This window comes from Vicugna pacos, chromosome 4, assembly GCF_048564905.1.
Source record: "Vicugna pacos chromosome 4, VicPac4, whole genome shotgun sequence".
NCBI classification, from domain to species: domain Eukaryota; kingdom Metazoa; phylum Chordata; class Mammalia; order Artiodactyla; family Camelidae; genus Vicugna; species Vicugna pacos.
Window position 1 is genome coordinate 302,651 of NC_132990.1, and position 18,571 is coordinate 321,221.

General features: G+C 39.4%; 1 protein-coding gene and 1 non-coding gene across 5 annotated transcripts in view; both read left to right on the forward strand.

The window, feature by feature from the left end:
* The window catches only part of LOC140695934 (uncharacterized), a 107,919-nt gene extending 91,752 nt beyond the window's left edge, over positions 1-16,167 (forward strand). For 3 of the 4 annotated variants that reach the window (XM_072959043.1, XM_072959041.1, XM_072959042.1), the window contains 3 exons: positions 1,328-1,454; positions 1,969-2,064; positions 14,428-16,167. In XM_072959043.1, the coding sequence (XP_072815144.1) occupies positions 1,328-1,454; positions 1,969-2,064; positions 14,428-15,974 (1,770 nt within the window). In that variant the 3' untranslated portion in view covers positions 15,975-16,167. The remainder of the gene's footprint in view (positions 1-1,327; positions 1,455-1,968; positions 2,065-14,427) is intronic. The other variant, XM_072959040.1, reaches the window with a different exon arrangement.
* Positions 5,207-5,389, forward strand: LOC140696234 (U2 spliceosomal RNA). Its single transcript, XR_012072391.1, has one exon. It is a non-coding gene; the product is annotated as a U2 spliceosomal RNA (small nuclear RNA).
* Positions 16,168-18,571: the final 2,404 nt, after the last annotated feature.

Consider the following 18,571-nt stretch of genomic DNA (forward strand, 5'->3'; position numbering starts at 1 on the left):
ATTTGGGTTGTTTCCACTTTTGAACTATTGTGAAAAATGCTGTTATGGACATTGGTGTACAGGTATCTATTTCAGTCCATGCTTTCGATTCTTTGGGGTATGTACCTAGGATTGAAGTTGCTGGATCATATGGAAAATTGAATGTTTAACTTTTTTTTTGTATATTTAACTCTTTGAGTAATTGTTGAACTGTTTTCCATAGAAACTACACCATTTTACTTTCCTCTAGCAATGCACAAAGGTTCCAATTTCTCCATATTCTGCCAAAATTTGTTCTTTTCCTTTTCTTTGGTAATAGCTTTCCTAGTGGGCATGACATGGTGTCTCTTTGTGGAACAGTATTCTTAGTGCTTTGAGATGGAATGCTTTCCTCCTCATCAAGAACGAGGCAAGGATGTCTGCTCTCACCACTCTTCACTGTTGTGTTAGAACTCCTACAATAAGGCAAGAATGGGAAATAAAATGCTTATAGGTTATAAGGCAAGAAATAAACCTGTCCCTATGTGCAAATGCCATGACTGTATATATAGAAAAATCTCAAGGAATCTAAGAGGAAAAAATACTCCCAGAGCTAATAAGTGATTTCACCCATGTTGCAGGATTCAAGATAAATATACAAACAATTTATTTTCATCTCATAGCAATGAACATATGGTCACTGAACTAAAAATACAATACCATTAAAATTACTGAAAAAAAAAGAAGAAATTCTTAGATGTCAGTTTAACACAACATATATAGGATTTGTACGCTGAAAACCACAAAATGCTGGTGAAAGAAATCAAAGAACATCTCAGTAAATTGAGAAACATATCATGTCTGTAGATTTGAAGAGTCAACATGGTAAAGATGTCAGTTCTCCCCAGATTAATATACAGGTTTAATGCTAATCTTGTCAAAATTCCGGCATGGTTTTTTGATAGATACAGATAAGATTATTCTAAAATTTATATGGAAATGCACATGCTCTAGAATATCTAAAATAGCCTTTAAAGTGAGGAATAAAATAGGAGCAATCAGTCTCCCTGATTTCAGGCCCTGCTGTATATACACAGTGTTCAACACTGTGTGTTTCACAGCATCATAGACACAGAGATCAATAGAACAGAACAGAGAACCCCTGAATAGACCCACCAGCAATGTGGGAGGAGGATTAGTGTTTTGAACACAGGGCACCAGGGTTCAGGCTGAAAGCAGGATCTATGGATCTCACGTGGGTGCCCCATGAGAACCTTACTGCTGCCTCGGCCCTGGTTAGTGGCTTAGGTTAAGTTGAGTAGTGGCAATGGATGGCTTCTGGGTGAGCAGCGATGTGTTTGTATTACAGGCATTAATGGGCTTCAGGGATGTGGCTGTGGCCTTCACCCAGAAGGAGTGGAAGCTGCTGAGTCTTGCTCAGAGGATCCTTTATCGGGATGTGATGCTGGAGAACTACAGTCATATGGTGTCTCTGGGTAAGGAGAAATCCGTCTCATGTCTTGGACACTCTGCCTGTCTGCATGTTAAGATTTTTATATAGCAGCCATCATGCTTTTAGCTCAGAAAGAAAAATAGTATTTTTCCTACACCCTCAGAGAATGTCTGGATTCTATAGAGCTGAAAATAGTGAAGTGTGTGTGTGTGTGTGTGTGTGTATGTGTGTGTGTGTACACACGTGTATGGTGTCTGACACTGCATTTCCAGCCCTCTTCCAAAGCTGAGCCCTCCACCAAGGTGACCTTGCCTCAAATGGGGGAACGTTTGTATTCATCCAAGCACAGTGGAGACTCAGTACACCGCCTTTAGATCCATGCTTCATCGCTCCTGCCCTTAGACACTCGCTCTCAGCATTCAGACAGCATTTGCCCCCGACGTGGTGCTTCCCTGCCCTGACTTCTGAGTTACTGAACTCCCCAGATGACTCTGAGTTCTGTGACGGCTTCTTAAACCGCTAACCAAGGTCACCTTGGTTTTTTTCCCTGTGAGTAGGAATTGCCTTTCCTAAACCAAAACTTATCACACAACTGGAACAAGGCGACGAGCCCTGGAGAGAGGAGAGCGAATATCTTCCGGAACTTTGTCCAGGTGAGTGGGAAGCAGCAGGCAGACAAGGAGACAGGGCAGGGAGGTGCTTGGCTGGTGAAGAAAGAGGAGCCTCTGAGAGCTTCTGGAGAGGAAGCTCCTCTGCAGGCCTCCGTTCTGTGCTCTCCTGCTCAGCCCAGATGGGGCTTCCCTGGAATCCTCCCCCAGGGAGCCACACTCTGCTCACTTTGTATCCCTTTCCCAGCATGTCTAGGAGCCTGCCATTCTTGAACTTTTGTGGCTGGGCCTGATCTTCAACACAGCACTTGAGAATAAATCTGCCCCTGCTAGACACTGTCCAGTTTCTGCTCTTAACCTGGTAACTGTTTTGTGCCTCGGCTCTACTTCATAAATTCCCATAAATTGTTTCTTTTATTTTATGATGGATTATTTAAGATTACAATGGGGTGTGAAGAATTATACAGTGAATGCCAGTATTCCTTCCCTTCAGCCTAAGAAATAGACCGTTATAAGACCAGGTGACAGCCCTGTCCCCTCCCTGGTTGTGTCCTGCTGAACCCCGCCCTTCAGAATCTGACTTCTGCATTAGCATGCTGATCACTGCCTTCATCCTTTTTCATTCATTGGGGGGTGCTTTCAACTATATAGAGAGTTGTTTTGCATGTTGGTAAACTTCTCTGCACATAGTGTTATATTGTATACCTCCTTCTGGAACATGCCTTTCCACCAGCTTTATGTGAGATTCATGTTAAAATGTGTAGGTTTACTTTACACTTTAAAAAGCTGTTTTATACAAATCAATTACATGAATATTTCAATGTAGTTGAATTATCAGTTCCCTTCTTTTGGACATTTATGTTATTTCCAATTTTTGGCTATTAAATAATGTTGCTATGTATTCTTGTTACTTCCTTGGAAACACATGTAAGAGTTTCTCTGAAGACGCATAATGGAGAGCAGAGTGACTGGTCCATAGGTGTGGGTGGCTTCAACCTGATTGTGTTAGACCACATCATGTTCTGAGGCTGTTCAGTGCTGTCTTATATTCCCAGCAGCAGGGATGAGTTCTTGTTCCACATCTTCATGTTTTTCACCCATCTGTTTGGTTTGTGGTGAAATTTCAGAGGGGTTTGGCCTCCTAGTGAGCACGAGCATCTTTTCCTGTGTTGACTGGCCACTGGTGCTTCCTTTTCTGTGACTTGACTGTTAAGAGTATTTCCCTACTTTTGATTTGAGCTGTTACTGTTATTGATTAGTAAAGATTCCATTTTGGGAACATTTATCTCTTTAATCCAATTGGAATTAATTTTATTTGAATGTTGGGAGGTAAGGATAAATTTTGCCTGATTTGTCTTTTTTCAGTGTTTTATTGTGAACATTCCTGGCATATTATTTTTTTATTTTGTTTTGTCTTTTGCTTCTAAATACAACTATATATCTAGACTTGGACTTTATAGCAAAGTGTTTTTTTCTTTTTTAAAAAAAGAACTATTATATAAGTGATAATTATGGTATAATAGGAAATGTTATTCTGGTATAAGGTATTATAAGGTATAATACTTAAGGGATAGCTGTAAGTTATGTTATCAAATTATAAAATATACTGCATATATTTAAAGTGTAAAAGTTGGTAAGTTTTGACATACATGCACAGCCATGAAGCCACTGCCATGTTCCAAATCCCAAACATACCTGTCACCCCCAGAGTTCCCTTGTGGCTCACTGTAATCCCTGTCTCCTGCCCCACCCGGTCTTCCCCCTCCTCTTGTACCCAGGCAACCACTTAGCTGTTTTCTGTCATAGATTTGTTTGCATATTCTAGAATTCATATAAATTGAATTGTACAGAATACATACTGAATTCTTTCACTCAGTATAATTATTTTGAGTTTGATCCCTAATGTTGTATGTATCAATAGTCTATTTCCTTTTATTGCTGAGTAGTGGTATAGAGATCACAGTTATGTAACCATTCACCTACTGAAAGGCATGTGAGTAGTCTCCAGTTTTGACAAATACAAATAAATGTTGTCTGTCCAAACATTCATGAAGAAATTTTGTGTAAACATATACTTTCATTTTTTTTTGGATAAATACCTGGCCCTGGAATGACTGTGTTGTACGATAGAGTGTATATTTATTATTGAAGCTCACAAACGGTTTTGCAGACTGGCTGCACTGTGTCACATTCCCACGAGCAGTAGATGAGAGTTCCAGATGCTCCATGTATTTGTCAGCACTTAGTAGTACTATTTTAACTTGAGACTTTTTCATAGCTGCGTAGTGGCTCCTTACTCTGTTTTACTTGGCATTTGCCTGATGACTGATGATGCTGAGAATCTTTCCGTGTGCTTATTTTACCATCTGTGTATCTTCTTTGGTGAAATGTCTTCTCAAATCTTGGCCTATTTAAAAAGTTGATTTCTTATGCTTTTATTATTGAATTTTGAAAGTTCATCATATATTCTGTATAGAAGTCCATTATCAGATATTTGATTTATGAATATTTTCTGTGTAGCTTTTTAGTCTCTTAATAGTGTCTTTCAAAGAGAATTTCTTACCTTTGGTGAAGTCTAAGTTTCAGTTTTTTTCTCTCATGAATTTAACTTTTGGTGATGTATTTAAGAAATATTTCCTAAAATGAAAATCAAAAAGAGTTTCATATGTTTTTTCCTTTTAGAAGTTTTATAATTTTTACTTTACATTTAGGTTTATACCCTGTTCTGGGTAAATTTTTATACTTGGTACCAGGTCTAGATATAAGTACAATTTTTTTTCTCATAAAAATATCCAAATTTTCCAGCACTATTCTTGAAAAGACAACGCTTTCTCTACTGAATTTCCTATGCACCTTTGTAGTAAATTAGTTGTGTATGGGTATTTATATGGACTCTGATTTTTTCAACTTCTCTCTTTACCTATCTTGATGCCAAGACCACATAGTCTTGATTACTGTAGCTTTATAATCAAGTCTGGAACTTAGAAGTATAAATCCTGTGACATTTTTTTCAAGTTGTTTTATTTATTCTAAAACATAGTTATTCTTTGCATTTCCACATGGATTTTAGAATCAGGTTGTCAATTTTCACACACACACAAGACACAAAAATGCCAGCGGGATCTTGATTGGAACTGAGTTGAATCTACATCAATTCAAGGAGAATTTACATGTAAATAACATTCTCATCACTTCTCGGCCTTTTGGCTAAGATCAAGTGTAGTCTCCGTTCTTATCAGTTTAATAGCACTCTGTCATCCAACATATGAATGCAATCTGTCTCTCCATTTTTATGGGACTTCTTAATTTCTGTCTGTCAGCATTATTTTGTAGTACACAGGTCTTACGCATCTTGTCAGATTTACCCTTCTGTGTTTCATATTTTTGATGCTATTTAAGGTACATTAAAATTTCAGTTTTCAGTTGTTTGTTGATATTATTTAGAAATACAGTTAGTTTATGTATGATGAACTTTGTATGTGGTAATTTTGCAAAACCTACTTCTCAGTCCTAGTAGTTTTGTAGATTCTGTCATATTTTCTACATAGATGATTATGTTACTTGTGAATCAGTGTAGTTTACTTCTTTCCATTCTTTGTGCCTTTAATTTCTTTTTCTTACCTCATTGCACAGGCGAAAACATCAGTGCAATGATGAATTTAAGTGGTGAAAGTGGACATCCTTTCCTTGTTCCTGATCTTATGGGCAATGCTTTCCTCCTAAGTGTAAGTTTTATACCTGCCCTTTATCAGCTTGACAAACTTCCCTTCTATTCCTTGTTCAGTGAGTTTTTATTTGGAATGAGTGTTGGATTTTGTCAGCTGTTTTTTGGCATCTGTGAAGATGATCATATGTGTTTTTCTTTTTTAATCCTTCTTTTGGTAAATTATATTGATTGTTTTCCTGTTAAACCATCCTTGTATTTCTGTTAATACAATGCACTGACTTTATTCAGATTCCTCCAGTTTTACCTTCACTTTGTGCGTATATGTATGTTTTTTGAGTTTTTTTAAACATTTTTTATTGATTTCTAATCATTTTACAATGTTGTGTCAAATTCCAGTATAGAGCACAATTTTTCAGTTATACATGAACATATATATATATTCATTGTCACATTTTTTTCTCTGTGAGCTACAATAAGATCTTGCATACATTTCCCTGTGCTATACAGTATAATCTTGTTTATCTATTCTACAATTTTGAAATCCCAGTCTGTCCCTTCGCACCCCTGCACCCCCTTGGCAACTACAATTTTGTATTCTATGTCTTTGAGTCTATTTCTGTTTTGTATTTATGCTTTGTTTGTTTTTTGTTTTGTTTTTGTTTTTGTTTTTGATTCCACATATGAGCGATCTCATATGGTATTTTTCTTTCTCTTTCTGGCTTACTTCACTTAGAATGACATTCTCCAGGAGCACCCATGTTGCTGCAAATGGCGTTATGTTGTCGGTTTTTATGGCTGAGTAGTATTCCATTGTTTAAATAGACCACATCTTCTTTATCCAGTCATCCATTGATGGACATTTAGGCTGTCTCCATGTCTTGGCTATTGTAAATCGTGCTGCTATGAACATTGGGGTGCAGGTGTCATCCTGAAGTAGGGTTCCTTCTGGATATATGCCCAGGAGTGGGCTTCCTGGGTCATATGGTAAGTCTATTCATAGTCTTTTGAGGAATCTCCATACTGTTTTCCACAGTGGCTGCACGAAACTGCATTCCCACCAGCAGTGAAGGAGGGTTGTGTATATGTATGTTTATTTAGTTCTAAGGAACTTATACATGTACGTTCATATAACTACCAGTATATTCAAAGAAACAGGATGGTTCCATCACAAGGATTCCTTGTGCTATGTTTTTATAGCCATAGCTCACTCCTCCCCAACCTCACTCCCTCCACCTTCCTCTGGCAACTACTAATGTCTTCTGTCTCTACCATTTTGTCATTTGAAGAATGTTATAAAAGAAATAATATTGTATGTTACCTTTTGGGATTGCTTTTTCTCATTCAGCATAATTCTCTTGGGACCCACCCAAATGGATCTTGTGGGTACATTACGTGTATGAATATTTCATTCCTTTTATTGCTGAGTTGTAGTCTATGGTATGAGTGTACTACATTTTGTTAAACCATTCACCCATTGAAAGACTTTTGGGTTGTTTACAGTTTGTGGCTAATATAAATAAAACTGCTGTGCTCACTTATGCATAAGTTTTTGTGTGAAGATAGGGGTTTCATTTCTGGGATAAATGCCCAAAAGTGCACGGTGCTGGGTCGTATGGTAATACACGTTCAGTTTTGTAAAAAAGTGCCATAGTCATTTCCAGATCACCTGTGCCATTTTACATTCCCACCAGCAGTGCTTGAGTAATCCAGATTCTCTGCATTCTTTCCAGAATTTGGTGTTAACACCGTCTTTTACTTTGGCCTTTCTGACAGATTTCTGAAGAGGATGCATTTCTGTGTAGCTGTGAGCCTCTGATAATTTTGTTGTGAGGTCTGTTTTCAGTATGGATGGTTGTCCCATCTTTCTTCTGTGTGTGTTGCCTGTTATCCCTTTAATTTGGGGTGTGGCCAGTGTTGCGATCAGAGCCTGCCCTAGTTGCTGAGCGGGACCTCCTTTTTGTTCTGTGGCCGTCACAGCCCTGACAGGGGCTGGGTCTGTTCCCCTTTTCTTTTGTTGGAATGGAGGCTTCCAGACTCATTTCTGAGCTGTGGTGCATGGTAGACAGGAATGGGGCGCTTCAGGTACTCTTTGTTGACTCTGCCCTTGTCCCTGCTTTGGCCGTGGGAATCATTCTTGAGAGATTTCTAGCAATGTCTCAGTTGGTATGAGTGGGGAGTTTAGTGCAAGCAGTTCCTGTCAGAGAGAGCTGGGTAGCTGGGCATATCTGAGCAAGTGCACTCTATCAAGGCTTTACTCTTCTTGGAAAAGAGACTTGTGTTCTCCCCATGGGCAGCTTAAGAGCTTAGGAGGCCCTGATCATGGGTGGCCATTGCTGTCATTTTGTGAGGTCTTCATGGCTTGTCCTTAGCATCTGCTCATTCCCTTCAGATGATCTCTGTCCCTCAGAGCAGTTTCTGGGTGTGAGTATGTCTTAATATCTGACGTGACCGCTGAGTGATCTCGGCAAAGGCAATCTAGCAAGTGGAGAGAGGAAAAGGATGGTCTCCTGGGTCAGCTCCTGTGGGTGGTCAGCGGGCGGGGACCCACAGACTCAGGTCCAGGGTGTCCGCTTGAGCATCTCCAGACACTGCAGTTGGAAAGTGCCAGTTCCTGGCAATTCGCCTCAGCTTGGTGGGCCCCGTGAAAGATGTTTGGCTTCTAGAGTAACGGGTAGCATGCATATCATTCATTACTGAAAGTTGATTATTTTTTCTTTAAAGGTGGGGTTTACTTACAGGAAATACAAAATCTTAAATGTAGTAGTCTCTGAATTCAAACAATGGATATAACTCGATAACCCAAACTTTATCAAAATACAGATCATTACCCTTGGGGCTCATCCCTGTAAACTCTTGCCTTTATCGGAGTTACCAGTGTTTTGATTTTATTTCACAGTAGATTAGTTTTGCCTGCTGTACAATTTTTCATAAATGGAATCATATAATAATACTTTTTTATGTAAGGTTTCTTTCACTCAGTATAGCTTTTAAGCACATTGTTGCATACATCAGTATTCTGTTCTTTGTTTAATACTAAATAGCATTCTGTCATATGAATATAGAACTGTTTATCCATTCTGTTTGATAGACACCTTGATAGCTTCCAGTGTTTAGTCAGTTTGTAAATGCTGCTGTCAACATTCTTATGCTAATTTTTTGTTTGTTTTTGGTAAACCTTTGTTTTGTTTTCTTTGGATAAATACGTAGGGTATGTGCTGGGTATATGAGTTTCCTTCGGTTGATGTAACAATTTACCACAAACTGAGAGGCTTAAAACAAAGAAATTTATTCTATCCCAGTTCAAAATCAACCTGTTTGCAAGGAGGTTCTAAAGGCCAAGCTGTTCTTTGCCTTTCTTCTAGCTTCTGGTGGTTGCTGTCAACCTTTGGCTTGTAGCTGCATCACTCCAACCTGCCCCTGTAGTCACATAGCCTTCTTCCTTCTCTGTATCTCTGTATCCAAATCTCCCTCTCCTTGTATGGATACCAGTCAATGAATTACAGTTCACCCTAATCCGGTATAACCTCATGTTAACTTGATTACATCTGCAGACTGTATTTAAATATAAGGCCACATTCATATGTTCCAAGTCAACGTTAATTTTGGTGGGATAATAGTCAACCCAGTACACCGGGTCATAGGGTAACTGTATGTGTAGTTTTATAAGAAATGACTAGACCTTTCCCAAAGTGATTGTACAGTTTCTCATTTCCATGAACAACAAATGTATGAGGGTTCCTGTCACCTCACATCCTCCCTGACAGTTTTCATTGTATCTCTGGTGTTGGATGTGTAGTGTTATTTCATGTGTGTTTCCATCTCCCTGATTGTTACTGATGTGGAACAATTCTGTGTGCTTTTTAATCATATTTATATATGTTTACTATAACTTACTTTGTGAATACATTCAGATCTTTTGTATTTTTTAAAATTCAGTTTTATGAATTCTTTATTAATCCTGGATACCAGTCCATTGTCATTTGTACATTTTGCAAATATCCTCTCTATCTGAAACTTTTCTGTTCCTTTTCTTAACATAACTTTTGATGAGATGTTTAACATTGAGGAAGTCTGATTTCCTTCTCTTTTTAAATTCTTATTGTTATGAAAATAATCTGTCTTGTCTCTTAAGTGCTGTATGGTTTTAGCTTTTATATTTTGATCTATGATCCATCTTGAATTAACTTTTGTGTACAGTCTGAGGCAGGAATCAATGTTTTTCTTTTTCGTATGGATACAGAGTGGTTCTAGCACCATTTGTTGAAAAGTCTTTCCTTTCCCTCATTGGATTGCTTCGTTGAAAATTCAGTGATGGCCTATGTATGGGTCTGTTTTCTGTTCACACTTTCTGTTCTGTTCCTTTGATTAATGTGTCTGTCCTTAAACCAGACCACACTGTCTGTATTACTGCAGGATCACAGGAAGCCTTGAAGTCAGGTAGTGTAAGTTCTCTTCGTTTGTTTTCTTTTTCAAGATTGCTTTGTATAGTCTAGGCCCTCTGAATTTCCACTTAAATTTTAGGATCAGCTTCTCATTTAACAAAAAAAGAAGAAAAGAAAATGTGGGCCATGTTTATTATTGAGATTTTAGTGTGCCTATATATAACTTGGGGGAGAAATTACATCTTACCAATATCAAGTTTTACAAACCACGACCTAAATGTTTTCAAATTCACTTTAGCAAAATAAAAATTTGTGAGATGCAGCTAAAGCAGAGCTTAGAGGGATAGCTATAGCTGTGAGTGCTTACAGTGGGAGAGAAGAAAGGTCTGTGATCAGTGAGTTAAGGTTTTGCCTTAAGAAGCTAGAAAAAGAGGAGCAAAATAAATACAAAGTGAGTAAAAGGAAGGGAATAATGAAAATAAGAGCAGGAATCTATGAAATATAGCAACAGAAAGATGTGCTAAGCCAAATGCTGATTGTCTGAAAAAATCAACGGAATTATATATTGCTACGTAGACTAATCAAGAAAAAGAGAAAGAAGACATTAATAATCAATCAGGAATGAGACAGAAGTTACCAGTACACTTCAGACTTTAAAAAAATACTAAGGATATCATGAACAAGTTTATACTAACAGATTGAACACCTTCTATGAAATGGATAAATTTTTGGAAAAAACTGCTGACACAGGATAGAACAAACTGAGAAATACTGTATTTATGAAAGTAATTAAGTTGGTAGTAGATCTACAAACCTATACAAGTTATAAAAACATTCCAAACTGAATCTAACCTTGTTTAAAAATAATTACACGCCATGTGCCCAGTGGAATTTATTTTACATATGCAAAGCTCAACATTAGAAAATGCATACTGTTGGATACTAGTCACTTCATATTTATGTACCCTCTAATAAGATGGAAGCTTTCCGTCCAACTCTCCTCCTTTGAGTTCTCACCAAAATCACAGTTAATATCTATATTTTTAGCAACTGTCCCTTTTTGTAAAGTTAGGCTTTTTCTAGTATGCACCTCAAAACTCATAACAGCCTCCACCACCTAGTTCCAAAGCCACTCCACAATTTTAGATATTTATTATAGCAGCATCCCACTTCTTGGTATCAAAATCAGCATTATGGTTATTGGGTAACAGAACCAATAGGATGTATACGTATATACACACACACAGACAAGAATGTGAGGTGTATTATAAAGAATTGGCTCATATGTTCATGGAGGCTGAGAAGCCCCGAGATCCATGGTCGACAAGAAGAAGACTTAGGAGAGCCTATGGTATAGTTCCAGTCCAAAGGCTAGCAGACTCAGCAGCCTGGAAAAATTAATGTTTTAGTTCAATGTTGATAGGAAGAACAAACAAACAAGTCCCATCCCCCTCCCCTATCCTCACCCTCTCCTGTCACAGCTTGAAGGTAGGGTGGAAGTGTTCCCTCTTATTTGGGAGAGGGTCAGTCTTTCACAGTATTCAGGCCTTCAACTGATTGGATGAGGGCCACCCACATTAGGAAGAGCAACCTGCTTTACTTAGTCTTTCCATTTAAATGCTAAAGTCTTCCAAAAGCATCCTCAGAGAAATACCCAGAATCATATTTGGCTAAACGTTTGGGCATCCTGTGGCCAGTAAAGTTGGTACATAAAAGTAACTCACATATGCTAATATATTTTTTTTAATTGGAGTATAGTCAGTTTACAGTGTTGTGTCAATTTCTGGTGTATAGCTTAATGTTTCAGTCATACATGTACATACATATACTTGTTTTCATATTCTTCTTCAAGATATTGAATATAGTTCCCTGTGCTATCCAGTAGAAACTTGTTGTTTATCTATTTTATATATAGTAGATAGTATCTGCAAATCTCAAACTTCCAATTTATCCCTTCCCACCCCCTTCCCTCGCTAGTAATGTTTTGTATAACATTTATTTTTTATTGTCTAAAAATCACTGAGACAATATATTATGAAAAATGTTCAATTTCCAGGGATTAATTCTGATTAATGCTGAAAATGTCTTCTTTATACATGTTTGGTTGAAGTTTCAAAATTCTTTAAATTGTTTAAAAGCAGGGAATGCACAGCATTCTTTCTTCTCTGGTAATCAATTCAGTGTCTACGGCCATTCATTTAACTCATTGCTGTACTTTTTTTCCTCACAGTTGCAGCTGCAGAAGGAAAAATTTCTTTAAGGAGCCATTAGACATGATTTTCTTTTTCTAAAGTTTCTTTTGGAACATTTGAGTTCATGTCCAATTACTGAATTAATTACTGGTCTGAAAAATCAGTTGGCACAAGAGCAGCTGTAGATTGTAAAATAGTTTATAAACTGAGTAATTTGAATACGTCATGTAAATTTTTATGATTAACTGAAAAGCATTACCTTGATAAAATTTTATTTTTTATTTCTCCTTTTATTGAGCAACTTCTGTATGTTTAAAACCATGTTAAGGATTAGGGTTTCCCAAAGTGGACATTGTAATTCTTGTCATTTTTAGTTAAAATTTGACACATTACTAGTTAGGCACAAAAATGATGCTCAGTGCTCTTCTTAGAGGGTGTGACTCCCAGAAGAGCAGCATTAACTGTTTCTGAATCAGCCACCACATTGAACACAGAAGACTCTGAATGGCACACCTACAACGATACGCAGTTTACCACTTTGTGACCCAGCAGGAACACAAACAAGCCAAGGAGAAGGCAGTGGCTGCCTTTCTCTCCCCATCAAATCCCAGACAAGTAGACAATAGTGCAGTACTGCAAGCTCAGCTGTCAGAACTCCAGAATTACAACAATGTATTTATTGGAAGCTGGGGGCCGGAACCTTACATACCTGCCCGTGAGTTTTGAAAATGTGGACAGCCTAACTCCACAAAATAAACTGATAGTTCACTGAGCTACACTAGAGTACACTGGCTGATGAGAAAGCAACCATGGTGGGTGCCTGATGGCTGGAACTGCACACCAAGACTGAAGGGATGTTCACTTTCACAGTGGAAGTCCAGTAGGGTCAGCACTTATGAATACTTACCAAGGCCATTTCACAGGAACCTCTAGATGTAGCAACACAGGCACACCCATACAGAGAGTGGAGAGGGGAAGGGAGCTACGTTTAATAAGCAGTTCACTGAGGAGGAAACGTAGGGGGTTGAAGTGTTAGGAAGGGATTGCATGGTGGCTGTTCTTGTCAGTATTGAAAGCTAGCATCTGAGACCAGGTGGAATCAGTAATCTGTAAAGGTTCACATAGTAAATATTTTAGGCTTTGTGGCCTTTGTGTTCTTTGTTGCAAGTACTCAACTTTGCCATTGTGTGTGAAAGCTGCCATGGACACTACGTAAAGACTGAGTGTGGCTGTGGTCCAGTAGACCTTCATCTGCAAAACGGCTGGCTGTAGTTTGCTGACCCATGTTGTTGGTAGTTCATAAAATACATCTCTGTTTTGGTTGGTGAAGAAAGTATCGGGTGAGTCTGGAAAGCCTAGTGTACTGAGTTTATTTAAGGTTCATGGTATTTTCCAGCAGCTTCAGGTGGACAGAAATAAGTGAAATGGAACAAGGCAAACAAGTTTGATATCTCCCTGAGCTATTTTAGGTGGAAGAATTTCCTTTTACAACAGTTTTTGAAACACTGGGAAAAGCAGGTCTAGAACTGATTGGGGTCACCAAGAGCCAGAATCCTTTAAGGAGTTGCAGGCCTAGACTATGTCTCTGTGTTTCACTGCCAAGTCCACACACCATGAGAGAGAACCCAGCACGTAACCCTCTAGGAAACCCTTGTTTAGGAGAGGAAGCACCTTCAGTTCAGTTCCCACGTTGGTCTCTAACCTGTCCTCCCTACTGCCTTCATCTTGGGGCCTCTAGGTGGAGAGACTCCCTTTTTTGACTTAAGTCTTTCTTGCAGGAACAGTCCCCAAAGAAATTTGTAGGAAGTTACGTAGTTTTAACTCTCAAGAAAAGCATATGTTTATTGATATTGTTTGCCTCAGTGTTAATGACTGTGGCTTGTAAGATAATTTTGCTGGGGAAATGTGTAACTGTAATGGCGATGATTTACAGGGCTAGAGCTGCCTGCGATGCTTTCTTGAAATGTTTAAGCCAGGCTGATATTTAGAGCTGGCTCACTTGTGGGTTTGATGTGTTATAAAAGGATATGCATTAACGTGTCACCATGGGATGGAAGGTACGTCTGCTGAAAATCTTTGTTCTGTGAGCATCTGAGGAGTGACTGCTGGACAAATGTTACCGTCCACAAGGTACCTGTGGTGAATCTGATTTAGACTTTTTCTCCAGCAGAACCAAGAACAGAATTCCAGTCCTGTCTCTCCTGCCCGTTGACTTTTTCCAGTCCAGAGTTCCTCAGTCAACATGTTCTATGCAGTCACTGCCCTCAGATCTTCCCAGATGCATGTGCAGCAAGCCACTTCTTCTTCGAAGCTCCAAGCTGCTTGAATGACAAAGCAGAAGATGGTGAGAGAGAAAGCTCTGGCACTGTATTTGGGAGGCTGCAGCTGAGCAGGACTTCGAGAGCATTCTTAATCCCATCTCAAGGTCAGACAGTAGACCAGGAATGCAACAGTGGTGGAGGAATAGAGCGGGGCATGTGCCCTGAGGAGGCAGACACAGTGTTGACAGAGGCAGACATCTCAGAATCTGGAGCAGTCATATGTGAAAAATTCAGACTAGGACTTAGCCTGGAGTCAAGCCTCGTTACTCTCCCGAAGCATCATGTGTGTCCTGAATGTGGCAGAAGCTTCTGCCAGAGGTCAGACCTCATCAAGCACCAAAGAACCCACACAGGGGAGAAGCCATATAGTTGTCAAGAGTGTGGACAAGGCTTTGGCCGGAAGTCCTCTCTAACCATACACCAGAGGAAACACTCAGGGGAGAAGCCCTACACGTGCAGGGAGTGTGGGCGGCACTTCAGGTACACGTCCTCCCTAACGAACCATAAGAGGATACACTCTGGGGAGAGACCCTTTTTATGTCAGGAGTGTGGGCGAAGCTTTCGCCAGAAGATTGCCCTCATCCTACACCAGAGGACACACTTGGAGGAGAAGCCCTTTGTGTGTCCAGAGTGTGGAAGAGGCTTTTGCCAGAAGGCATCACTCCTCCAACACCGTAGCTCACATTCAGGTGAGAGGCCCTTCCTGTGCCTGGAGTGTGGGCGTGGCTTCAGGCAACAGTCACTGCTCATCAGTCATCAGGTCACACACTCTGGGGAGAAGCCTTATGTCTGTGCTGAGTGTGGGCACAGGTTTTGCCAGAAGGTCACCCTCATCAGACACCAGAGGACACACACTGGGGAGAAGCCTTACCTGTGCTCTGAGTGTGGGCGTGGCTTTAGCCAGAAAGTCTCCCTCATGGGCCACCAGAGGACACACACAGGGGAGAAGCCTTATGTGTGCCCTGAGTGTGGGCGTGGCTTTGGTCAGAAGGTCACCCTCATCAGACATCAGAGGACGCACACAGGGGCGAGGCCTTACCTGTGCTCTGAGTGTGGACGTACTTTTGGCTTCAAGTCACTCCTCACCAGACACCAGAGGACACACTCAGGAGAGGAGGCTGAGGTGTATAAAGCATGTGAGCAAAGACTTGGTCAGAAGACCCACCTCACTTCTGACCAGAGGACATACTCAGGAGAAAAGCCATGTGTGTGTGAAGAGTGTGGACGTGGCTTTGGCTTCAAGTCAGCCCTGATCAGACACCAGCGGACCCATTCGGGAGAGAAGCCATACGTGTGCCGGGAGTGCGGCCGCGGCTTTAGCCAGAAGTCTCACCTCCAGAGACATCGGAGGACCAAGTCTGGCCATTACCTCCTGGCACAAGAGCTATTCTGACATTGCCTTTCCTTTCCCTGTGAGTGTGAAGATGGCAGAAATCACTAGGAAATGTTCTGCTTTCCTGAAATAGAGAAAAAAAATTTTGCTTTTTCTTTCAGTGTTTATTAGACAGTTGGTCTATCATTTACTTTCTTAGCAGCAATCCTCTGTATGGACTTTTGTTTTAATAAACTGCTTCTTTACAAACTTGCACACCTAGTTGTGTACCTCATTCGCTCATCTGTCAAGAACCCCAAGGTATTCAACCTCTAGGGAGACAAGAGAGAATCACTGTATATTTTGTTCTAGACCATAGTTTCTCACTTTCTGTAATCTCCAGAGCCTTGTAAATACCCAATCTGTGACTTGGCTGTGTCCCCTTACCTTGGGCACTGAATGGTCTCTACAAGATAATTTTCCCCAGGTCCAGATACTTTGCTGGCTTAAAATCTAGAGGCAATAAAAAATTAATAAAGTTTAGTGTACAAAATTTTTTTTAAATTTACATGGTGAAAAATACCATAAGTGATACCAAAAGACAAGTAATTGGAAGGAAAGTATATCAACATATAAATCAGCTTCTTTCCAAGTTGAAGGGTTAATATACCCACTTTATAAGAAGTATTAAAAATCAAGGGGAAGATACCAGATGTCCTATAGAACAATGGACAAAAGACATGATCAGTTTACCAAAAGAGGTATAAACTAATGAAAAGATATTCAGCTTCACTGATGATAAGAGAAAGGAAAATTACAACTGTACTGGGATACCATTTCTCACTCATCACCTTGACAAAAACTCAAAAGCCTGTCAGTACACTGTATTAGTGAGGATATGAGGCAACAAGCATTTTCATACATTGTTGTTGGGAATGCAGAATGGTAGAGACCTTTTAGAGGAGAATTTGGCAATTTTTAAACTGTATACACATATCTATTGACACAGCAAGCACACATCTAAGAATCTATCCTGAAAAATCACTTGCAGTTTTATGGATACCCACATGCACATGGTTATTTTTCACAGCATTATTTATATTTGCAAAATACTGAAAACTGCTTGATGTTCAAGTACAGAAAACTGTATACGCTGGAGCATACACACAATGGAGTAAAATACATCTGAGAAAAAGACTGAGGAAGAAAATACTAATGAAACATTATGGAGGGAATGCTGTTAAGTGAAAAAAGCAAAGTGCTAAAAGCATGTAGTTTGTTACTTGTGTAAGAAAGAAGGAAAAATAATGAACATAGTCTTTGTATCCTCAGCCTTGGGCAGACTGAGGATGTATGTACGTGTAAGAATTACAAACAAATCCTACACTCTTCAGTAGATTTGTTTCTCATAGCAGGATGGTAAAGCAGTTTTGAAACTATTTTTATGCATTTTAGGATTGAGCAAATGAATTCATGTGTCTGTGTTGTTGGGAGCCAGGATTGTCACCATGGAAGGAAAGTCATACAAATGTGGAATGGGACAAAGCAAGGAAGAATCCCATAAGGATGAGCAGGATTTGGAAGTATTGGTGTGAACTTCAGATTCATAAGATTTGTACTGTGTGTCTGTATATGTTTATGTGTCCATGCATACTTGTGTACATATTTGTATGCATATGTATGTATACACACATGCATTTTCTACCTCTGTCTGCTGAAAAGACCAAGAAGCAAGAATGCTCCAGTAGCAGTGAGCACATCTAGCATCCAGATTTTAGCCTCTAATGCCGTTTCCCACTAGTGGAAACCCTGGCTTCTTGGATTACTGGCTGCTTCCAGGGTTAGGATAGGGTAAGTCTGAGATGATTCCGGATCCAGAAAGACAGAGTGAGTTTGAAGGGATTCCCTCCCACTGGCCAAATCTGGGACAATTTTACCACCAAACTAAGTACACTAATGCCTTAAACCACTGGGAAGGGAAATAAAAAGAGAATCTCACAAGCCCATAACAATAATAAATACATAAGTAAATGAAGTCTACTATTTACAGTAGAATGCCAGTGGAAACTGATAACTTCATTTTTTTCTCCTAATACTAACATCTTACATAATCATGTTACCCTTATTAAAGGTAAGAAATTAATATTAGGACATCACTGCTAGAAAATGTATATTATATTCAGGTTTTCCAATGTTGTCCTTTTTTTCTGATCTAGGATCCAATCGAGAATCTGACACTGCATTTAGTCATCATATGTCTTTAGTCTCCTCCAATCTGTGATAGTTTCACAGTCTGTCTTTTACAGGTATTTTGTTGAATGCTCTTCAATTTAGGATTGTCTGAAGTTTTCTCAGTAGACTCACATCATGGAATTTTAGGAAGAATACCACAGAAATGAAGTGTCATGATTGTACCATATCAAGGGGTACATGATACCAACATGATTTATTCCTGGTGATGCTAACCCTGGTCACTCAGAAAAGATGGTGTTAGACAGGTTTCTCCACTATACTCTCAACCATTTTTCTCTATGCATACCTAAGTAATTGGTAAGTGCAGCTCATACTCCTAGGAAGAGGAGAATGGACCTTGTGACTAGAAGGACAGCATAGTGACAGTGCTTCTTACATTCCCCCATCCTACAGAAGAAAGTGGCCCAGTATTTCCTGGCTCCGAA